We start from the raw sequence: 10,250 nt of genomic DNA, 5'->3' as shown, positions 1-10,250 counted from the left end.
AAACAGTATCTCTTTGGAGACCTCAGTAATTTTTAAGAGTGTAAAGGAGTCCTGATATCAAAAAGTTTGAGAACTGCTGATCTAGAGATTTAACGGATTTTTAAGTGTCTAAGAATTCTGAAAAAAATATAGGATGGTCAGTTATGTACAGTCTGTTATAAATGAAGAATTTCATTACTCCAGAAACCTCTAGTAAAGCCTTTTCTGTGTCCTGGGTCTATGCTAAGTTCTGGGAGTACCCCCCAAAAAACGAAAACCAAACCCACTGCTATCAAGTAGATTCCAACACATAGCAACCCGCATTGGGTTTCTGAGGCAGTAAATCTAGGGTTCCTCCATCAAAGACGTTTCAACCCATTGGGGGAGCCTAATTCATTATGATTTTTTTTTTAATAGTTCTGTAATAGGGGTATGTTCAACCTGTGATGAGATTACAATGGAAAGTCTGGTGTTTTAGTACCGTGTTATTAGAATCAAGCATCCTATCAAAGCTCATTCAGATTAGAAATACTGCCATGTTAATTTCTGCCTCAGACAGATAACTCATGTTTGACTCCCTTGCTGTCTCCCAAACCACCCAGTCCCACCTAAGATGGGAATTGCTTCTATAAATCTGTAATCAGTAGTTATAAGTTAGAAACTGAAACTAATTTATATGCTTGTTGGAATTTTTAGTGACTGTACTGGCGATATTTAATGAATTGCATGCAGACGTGGACCTTTATGCACTTCTGTTTGGAGAAAGTGTCCTAAATGATGCTGTTGCCATTGTTCTCTCCTCGTAAGTAACAATATTTCTGCCCAGGAAGAAAGACTGATTTCTTGAATGGTTTGGGTTACATGGAGAGACTTGTTTAAAAGTGTTCGATATTGACTTCAGCTTTTTTTCTAAATGAGATTTATAGCTGTGTTGATAAAGTTGTGTTGCTGTGTCCAGTCAGCAGTGATCAGAATGCTGATGCCAGTGTAACAAGGTAACTACAGATTAAATTAAATGAATGTAATATGGGCAGTGCTTGCAGAGCGTAGATATCTGTGTTTGTAGATGTGTTTAGGTACCATGGTGTAAAGCCAGAGTAGTCTTTTAACTCTCTCTTCTTTTTAAACTCCAGGTCTATTGTTGCCTACCAGCCAGCAGGGCTGAACACACACGCCTTTGATGCTGCTGCCTTTTTTAAGTCAGTTGGCATTTTTCTAGGTATATTTAGTGGCTCTTTTACCATGGGAGCTGTGACCGGTGTTGTGACTGCTCTAATATCCTTTTTGTAGTTTCTGCCCCTGCCTGGTTATGCTTATGTGATGTTATACTTTCAAAAAGAAAGTTCTTAGCTTTTCCTTTCAGATAAGAATCCAAAATGGATTGTTCCACTGAGCTGTTAACACATCCTGAAATGTGTCCCTTTGGTGAAACATGAAGGTTGGGTCCCTAGCTAATTGAGTCTGAAAACGTTTTTGAGAATGCACCGCACCTTTTGTTTTTTCTCTTCCTTTCATATGAATCAGTTGGAGAAGGGAGCTTAAGGGAAACAGCAGTTTTGATTGCTGCTGTCACCTGCTGTTCAGAGCCATGTGGTGTTAACATGGCCATGTCAAGCTGGGGGCTATCAGCAGGAATTACTGAAGTCAGCCTTCCTTAATTCAAAAGGCACAAAAAGTCACATATTATATGATTCCATTTATATGAAACATCATGAAGACAGAAGACAAGACTAGTGCTTGCCAGGGTCTGGGTGAGGGTGGAATGGAAAGTGACTGTTTAATGGGCATAGGGTTTCCTGTTGAGATGATGCAAATGTCTTGAAACTAGAGAGTGGTGGTGGTTGCACCGCATTGTGAATGTACTAAATACCACTAAATTGTATACTTTAAAATTTTTAATTTATGTTATGTAAATTTCACCTTAGTTAAGGAAAAGCATAAAAGCAAGGTATGGAAGGAGCAGGCCACCCCTCCACATGTGCTGCTGAGTCCTTCTTTCATGGGTGTTTAGATCAGTACTGTCCAGTAGAAATACAATGCAGGTCACAAATGCAAGCTACATCATTTCAACATGCAACCAGTATAAAACTTACTAATGACATTTTATACATTCAATTTTTACACTAAGTTTTTGAAATCTGGTGTATATTTCACACTAATAGCACATCTCGATTTGGACTAGTCACATGTTAAATGTTCAGTAGTAGCTACATGTGACTGGTAGCTACATACTAGACAGCACAGATTTAGATTGCTTTCCTCACAGTGGCCCTTTGGATGCCCTGGGGACTTATTACCCAGTGAAACTGCTTGTGAAATGGTTCTGTGCAGGCCCCATGTGGATTGGCAGTGTTAGTAGGGGGATGTCTGGTCCCAGAAGTGACACCAGCATCTTGGAGCTGCTGCTGGAGTTGTACATTCCTTCTTTCTTTCCCAGACATTTCTTCATTAAGCAACTGCTGTGGACTCAGCCCATTGTGGGCCATGAGGTCAGAGTCTCACCAGCCTGTCTTTCTAGACCTACCCAAAGTATGCCTAGCACTGCCAGCACTAATCTGCCAGTCAAGCCTTAGGCCAAGACTGTACCTCTCAGAACCTGGAAATTGCAAGGAGCACTTTCTAGTTTCTTGAGAAAGCTTAAGTTTTCTTTCTTAAAAAAGATGGAGCAGTTTTAGGGCCACAAAAGAAGAGTCAAGGGAAAATATAGCCCTTAAGGAGGGAGTCCGGAGCTAATAAAGTGTGCCTCTTGGTGACCTTGAGCCCATGTGCCTGGAGTTGCGTTCCTTGACCAGGTGCTAACGTTACCAAGTTTACCAAGCTGCACTGCTTCCCCCTGCTGGAGACAGCACTCTTCTTCCTCATGTCCTGGAGCACGTTTCTCTTAGCCGAAGCCTGTGGGTTTACAGGTAGGTTGTCTGTCCTTGGGCTGCCCTTCTTCTCATTGTAGCAGGGGCTGTGGTAGCTTGAAGGGAGGGAATCATCTTAATCAGCCATCACTTGAAGTTGATTAACTCCTCTAGGAGTGTTCATATGGGAGATTGATGAGCATGGCTGGTGTTCTGCCTTAATGAATAAGTTAGTTTCTAAAAATTAATTTTTAAAAGGATAAAATTTATTATTCTGAACTCAATTATATGTTTGATTACTCATCCTAACCATAAGTAAATGTTTAGCTGCAAAGGTTACTGAATCTGTTGAAATCTTATTTGTATCTTCCCCTAGATTACTGTGTTATTTTATAAGCAGTAACATTAACAAGCAAAATATGTGTTCTTTTTAAGGTAATTTTGTATCTAATCAGATAAGTGTTCACATGTTTCCTCATTGTTTCATCTCTGGTCTGTTTAATTACTGCTTTCAAATACCATTATTTTGGATCACAACAGTCCAATCCCACTGGGCATGGGGTCACCATGAGTTGGGGGACGACTTAATAGCACCTAATGACAACAACATAGTGACAGTTTCATACATTGTTAGCATCGTTAAGCATGCAGTTTTAATTTATGGTACTCACATTCTTTCTTGAGAAAAATAAATCGCTGACTTTTTCCATTAGAAAGTTCAAGTAGAAAAACTACATAATCCAGATAGTTAGAAAGTCTTCACATCATCTTTTCAAAATACTGCAACTTATCTATATGCAACATTTCAAAATAACTCTGCTCCTTGATAATTATCTGTAAATGTATTCACAAAGTCTTAATGTGTGTCAGTTGTCTTGCACAACAAAATGGTTACCATTAACCAGAAATCTAGATCAGTCAAGCTTGGATAAATGAAATTGTACTCTCGACCTGTTCAGAAAGTGGTAGTTTTTGTCTGAAGCCCCAGATCATGCAAAAATATAAAGCATTGGCTTGGAATTAAATTCATTCAAAGAACAGAGAGGAATATGAGAAAAGTATATAATGAGTTCTCACAATCTCTTTGAGAGGATGAATGCTAAATGCCCAATACAGGTGGCAAATTCAGTAAGAGTTTAGAGGAGGAATGAGACTGCCCTTAAAAGTTGAGCAAAGGGAAAAGTTGAGGGACTTGGCTTTGAAGGAAAGTAGGGTTTGGAGAACGAAAGGTTGATATGAGTGGTGGGGACAGGGGGAGCTTGCCATACACAAAGATTTCAGTTATAGGAAACTTTCAAAATATTCAGGAAGTTGAATAAACTGGGTTTGTCGACTTAAATTTTTGTCTCAGCAGGGTTATTTCCCTCCCATCTTTCCCCATTGACTCTTATTTTTATCTCTTGACAGGTGTTGTGGCTGTACTTTTCTGTGGAATCACACAAGCTCATTACACTTACAACAATCTATCAGTAGAATCAAGAAGTCGAACCAAGCAGGTGAGATGAAGTCCTTAGTATTCATGAGTTACCTGTCAATACAAGGAAGGTTGAACTGCAGGGTTTACAGCTGCCTTTTCCCCTCTCCATGCAGCTTTTTGAGGTGTTGCACTTCCTGGCAGAGAACTTCATCTTCTCCTATATGGGCTTGGCGCTGTTTACCTTCCAGAAGCATGTTTTCAGCCCCATTTTCATCATTGGAGCTTTTGTATCCTTTTTTAGTTTCACCATTTTCTACAGGGAGAGGTGACTACTACTGGGGAAGCTAGTGGTTTGGGTGGGTGAGTGGCCAGTGCTAGTTCATGATGCTTTTATGATGAGAAAAATAATACCTAAGAGGGATTTCATAAAGTTAAATGTATTTAAAGAAAAGACATTTATTCTAAAATGGTCCTTTTTCCATTTTCTGTGTAAGGTGGCTTTTCTGGAAAGATGCTACTTGGCAGGTGGTAGTTTGTCTTTTTAGCACTTTTTAGCAAATCAAAAAGTCAGCCACCCTGTCAGTCCCCAGAATTATTTTTGAGATTTCATTGCTGCCTGAATTCCAACCTCAGAGGTTCTTTGATTTGGATGACCTGAAGGCTCTGTTCCTCTTGCTCTTGACTGTGTACCCAGCGTGGGCAGCCCTTCCTCCTTCTGCCCAGGAAAGCCTACGGGCAGTGACCATGCTATTTCATCTTAGCTTACCTAATGCTATAGTCATGGCAGAAATTACTCTTTTGGCTAAAAAAAGAGGAAGGTTTGGCTGATTCTGGTTTGTATAGTTTTGCTATAGTAAAACTGTGCTCATAATTATACAAAAAAAAAAAGAGATAAAAAAGATAAAATGGAAGAATACTTGGTTCCTTGATTTAGTCCCATTGTTAGTGCAGTTTTTGGAAGAGAGACACATTTTTGAAGGCCTTCTCTCAACTGAAGAGGGATAGGGATGCCTAGAAATGGGCCAACAGCTGAGAGTTGTGCTCACTTGACCTTAGATACTGTTGTTTTCATTACGGTGAACTTGGAGCTATAGCAATCCAGCTGAGCCTTGATTTCAAGTTATTCAGCAGGAGTCCCCTAGTGCTAGCCGTCTACTTTTGCCTTTTCTGAGGACTCATGGGTATCCTCAGGTTTTGGAATGCTGACAGAACAGGAGTGTTTTTTTCTCCTCTGGGCTTTTCATTTACTGTGCAGCAGTAACTGATACCCACTGAGCAGAGCACCTAGATAGTGATAGTGGCCCTAATGTGATGCTGGATCCTTCTAGTTAGAATGTTCATATGCGTAAACTGGTGGCTCATTTCATGGATTTATTCCCTCAACAGATTAATAGCTAGAAATGTGAGGGACCAGAGTTTTTTTGTTTTGTTGTTGTTGTTTTATAAACTTCATTAAGAAAGACTCGAATGTTGTTTTCATTTTTATTCCTAGCACGACATCCTGTGAGAGAGATACTGAGATCTGCAGCCCTTGTTTACAGACGAGGGCCGTGTCAGAGGGTGAGCTGGATCATCCTTGCTGCAGTCTGTGAATCCCCAACGCCTCTTGCGGCTTAAGAGCTTTTACTTTGCTTCTGGGACTGAATGTGCTTCATAAGCACTACATTATTCTTTCTGTTAAAATAAAACAAAAGGAAAGAAAAATAGTTAGTGCTTTACCCTGGAGGAGGCGGAAGATAGTTCCGCCCTCACGTCTTTCTGAAACAGCTGCAGCTTCTGCAGCTGGTGCTTTGCCTAAACGGAAGCTCCCTGTTCCTCTTGCTCCCACGGTGTAGAACTCTGTGCTGGCCTCTGTTCTAAACTCAGCAAGTGACGAATGACCCATTTCCCTGAATTCTTTGGTTTCCACAGTAGAGTTCCTCTTCCACGCTCCCCGCTTTTCTGTTTTTTACATAGAAAGCCATTTTAGCCATTTAGGTAGAGAAATTTCCCCAGGTGGATACTTGTAAATGATTTGAATGTATCTTAGTGTTACAAATATTTTGTTTCCCTCTCTTCTTATTCACAGGCACTTTCTGGTCATAGAGTCCCTGATGTTTATTTCTAAGTGCGCTTGTGAACGCTTACCCAGCAAACTTTCTCTTTATATTTTGAATCAGCAGCTGATCTTTTATACTTCTTATTTTTCTTCTAGTAGAGCCCAACACATTGTTAACTTCTCTCAACGCCCCACCCTTGCTGTGGTATTTGAGCTTATATCTAAACTGATTTTTTAGATAGACTAGAGACTTGGTCAATATCAGTTTGATTAAATCAAGAAGTTGCAACAGTGTATTGGGCTAGAAGTTAATTCTATGAACTACAAAGTTGGGTATGTTGGCCAGTTGGATTCCACTCACTAAGAGATTTGTTTAGAGGGGTACTAAACATCTTGGCTTCTTCGTGCAGCTCTCCTGATCATCGCAAGCTACCATGGCATTCCTAAAATGCTCTGCTCAATCAGAGGCTGTGTGAAAGTGCCATTCTGGAACTCTTGGGTCCTTAACATCCACCTGGTGGTCAGGTTGCCATCTTCCTGGGCAGAGCTGCACATATCTACCCGCTCTCCTTCTTCCTCAACTTGGGCAGAAGGCATAAGATTGGCTGGAATTTTCAACACATGATGATGTTTTCAGGTAAAAATAAAAAGTATAAATGTAAAGAAAATGAGTTTTATACAGCAGACAATGATAGTATGATTAAAATGTAACCATTAAAGCTTACAAAAAGACAGAAATTAAATTTTCTGGTTCTTTTTTATCTCTTGAAGTACGGAGAACACAGAGGTATATGTCCAACTGAGTTAGTTTTAATTTTGCAGTCCTTATTGCCACATGTGAACATTATCCCCTAAAATACATGGATCTTCATCTTATCCTCATCATTCCAAGGGACCTGGAGATATAAAGTATTTAAAGTGCTTGACTGTTTTCTGTTAGATGTCCATAACCCTTAAGTTTCCACAAAGACTTCAGGCCTAAAATTAGAAGGAAAATAGCTCTTTAATGAGAAAGAGCATGGACCAAGTGACTCAGTACCTCCCAACTACAGTGTCCTCACTTGTACAATAATGAAATTGGAATAATAGTTGAGGTCCCTCCTAGCACTAACTTTCTGTGAAGCAGAAGGAATAAAAGACACACCAGCAAGATGAACCTAAAGCCTGAAGATAAACTATGGTAGCTCTGTTTGATTTATACTTCATTTGTACCATCTCCCAAATTCTACCCTTTCACCATAAAACTGAGAGGTGTGGAGAAGCCACTGAGGGAGCGAGGGCAATAAAGAAGGTGTTGTTGTTATGTGCCATCGAGTTGGACCCGACTCATAGCGACCCCTCCTTGGGTTACTGAGGCAGTATCACTATGGAAGCAGTTTGTCCCATCTTCCTTCCGAGGAGTGGCTGGTGGGTTTGAATTGCCAGCCTTCTGGTTAGCAGTCAAGTGCCTTAGGCACTATGCTATCAGAGCTCCCAATAAAGAGGTAGGTAGAAGTAAAGAAAGCAGGAAACAACTGGCATGAGTAGATGTTGCAGTGAGGGTGGTGAGCATCAGACTTTATATAGATGAGACCCAAGTTAGAGCATCTCTGCAGAACAGAGGGAGGAGATGCTGGAGCCAAAAGGCTACTATGACCCATAAAAGTACCTCTGTCATGTGTGTGATGGAGGGTAAGGGCCTGAGCAAGAGGGCAGGGGGCGTGGCAGCCACTTATGTAGAGTCATACTGAAATCACACCAACAGGCGCTGCTCAGTAAAGCAGTTACTTGGTCTAGTACTAGCTTGCATCTAACTGAAAATATACAGCCTGCCCTAATTATTTCTAATTATTTATTGAGAATCTTCATTGTCTAACCACAGTGCTAAGTTGCGTTGCAGAGGATTCAAAGCTCCTTCAAATAACCAACAGTCCACTGAGGGAAGACAGGTGTACAAAGAACTGACTTTCTCCAAAGACAGGATGGTGAATCAAACAAAAGAAGCATGAAATAAGTATGGACAGGAAGAGGAGGATTCAGGGCTATCTTCACAAAGGGAGTAGCCTTTGAACTGGGTTTAGAAGACATGAATTTCCAGAGGCAGCAGGTTGAAAAGGCAGAGAGAAGCATTGCCATACATGGCCTTTTCAAGTAATATTAGTGGTCTGATTTAAATGTAAGTCACAGGCAATAATGAGGAAAGAGGGCAAGATTAGAAAGGAAAAGTGTATCTAAACTAGAGGTTTTCAATGTTAATGTTGCATTACAATCACATAGATGACTTGTGAAAGGATAGATGGCTGAAGTCACCCCCAGAGTATGTAACGCAGTAGGTCTGTAATGAAGCCTTGAGAATCTGTGTTTCTAACAAGTTCTCAGGTGATAACTGATGCTAATGCTGCTGGTCTGAAGACCACACTTTGAGAACCCCTGCTCTAGCTTCTAGACCACACAGGAGTTTCAGTGCTGTGCCAATGGTTTGGACTTTATTTAAGAGCAGCTGGGAAACATTAGAGATTTATGACAAAGAACCTACTTTCCTGTTACAAAAGTGCCAGTGGAAAAGGGAAAGATGATTTGCAGATAACTCTGTCATCTAGATAAACTTAAAATATATTCATTATCTTCTATACTAAAAGACTGAGAAGTACACAGTGCTCTTTAGCGATAGTGCCAATAAAAATTGTTTTAAAGTTCTGTTCTTCAGGTTGCTGGAGAAAATGTGGCTATTGATAGGAACTCATTCTTCAAGATTATGAAATACCTTAGGTTTGGCTTTCATATTATTTATGATATTTGCTTAATAAAGAAAAATCTTCCATTGTCTCCCTCTGACCCCTAAATTTTCTTCTTTGAGACAATACCCTTTGGAGGCTTAAATGTTGATCGATGTCATAGCTGGCTGTAGGATGCCCTAGATGTGTAAAAATATTTCACTAGGATGGATTAATAGAAAACATTAACTTTGCTTGCTCTGTTTTGTATTATTTGTTTGTTTGAATGAGTGTCCATAGTGGCATTATTCATTAATAGCCAAAAAGTGGAAACAACCCAGATGTCTGTCAGTTGATGAATGGATAAACAAAATATGGTATGTCTATTGCAGTGGAATATTACTCAGTCATCAAAAGGAATGAAGTACTCATACATGCTAAATGAATGATCCTAGAAAACAGTACATGCTAAGCGAAAGAAGCCAGTCATGAAGGATCACATAGTATATGTGAAATGTTCCCAGAAGGCAAATAATCTAGAGACACAAAGTAGATAGTTGTTGGCCAGGGCTGTGGGATGGGGGTTTGAAAGATACAAGGGTAAAGGGTTTCTTTTTGGGGTGATGAAAATATTAGATAGTGATGAGGATCGAAGAACTCTGTGAATATACTAAGAACCACAGATTTATGCATGTTAAATCGATGAATTGTATGGTAGGTGAATGATATCTCAATAAAGCTATTGCCAAAAAATTTGGGGAAAAGAGAATATACTGATGACTGATGACTCAAGTCTGTACTTCCTGTTTATTCTCTCTATTAAAATATCAAGTTGGATAATGAAGCAGGAAATGAGCATGTATCAGTCTCTTCCATTTCATTGGGGGGAAAGTACAATTAAACTTGAGAAAGAAAACTCTTCTAAAAGCTCGAATCACAAATACCTGTTTGCTGGTTGCTGTTAAATATTATCAATAATCTTGGTTATCACTAAACATAAGTTCATCTTGGTTATCACTAAACGTAAGTTCAAGTTTAGAGTTCTGAGATTTTTTTGAAAATAGAACTGTTATATAGTTAGAGCAACCAGGTAACGTGAAAGACTAAAAACCAAAAATTATGAGTTGCTGATTCTAATAATATTCTGTTGTTGTTGTTGTTGTTGTTATGTGCCATCGAGAAGGACCCAACTCATAGCGACCCCTCCTTGGGTTTCCGAGGCAGTATCACTATGGAAGTAGATTGCCCCATCTTCCTTCCGAGGAGTGGCTGGTGGG

General features: G+C 39.8%; 1 protein-coding gene across 1 annotated transcript in view; it reads left to right on the top strand.

Moving 5' to 3' along the window:
* SLC9A7 (solute carrier family 9 member A7) overlaps nt 1–10,250 on the top strand; it is a 111,959-nt gene that overhangs the window by 34,766 nt on the left and 66,943 nt on the right. The window contains exons 6-11 of the mRNA XM_007958204.2: nt 676–781; nt 1,113–1,254; nt 2,780–2,885; nt 4,233–4,321; nt 4,416–4,529; nt 6,806–6,987. Coding sequence (XP_007956395.2) covers nt 676–781; nt 1,113–1,254; nt 2,780–2,885; nt 4,233–4,321; nt 4,416–4,529; nt 6,806–6,987 — 739 coding nt within the window. The remainder of the gene's footprint in view (nt 1–675; nt 782–1,112; nt 1,255–2,779; nt 2,886–4,232; nt 4,322–4,415; nt 4,530–6,805; nt 6,988–10,250) is intronic.

Source organism: Orycteropus afer, unplaced genomic scaffold (assembly GCF_000298275.1).
Source record: "Orycteropus afer afer isolate SDZICR_OR568_19922 unplaced genomic scaffold, OryAfe1.0 scaffold00874, whole genome shotgun sequence".
Lineage (NCBI taxonomy): Eukaryota > Metazoa > Chordata > Mammalia > Tubulidentata > Orycteropodidae > Orycteropus > Orycteropus afer.
Note: the sequence above shows the minus strand (reverse complement) of the source record. Positions and strands in the feature narration are given on the sequence as shown.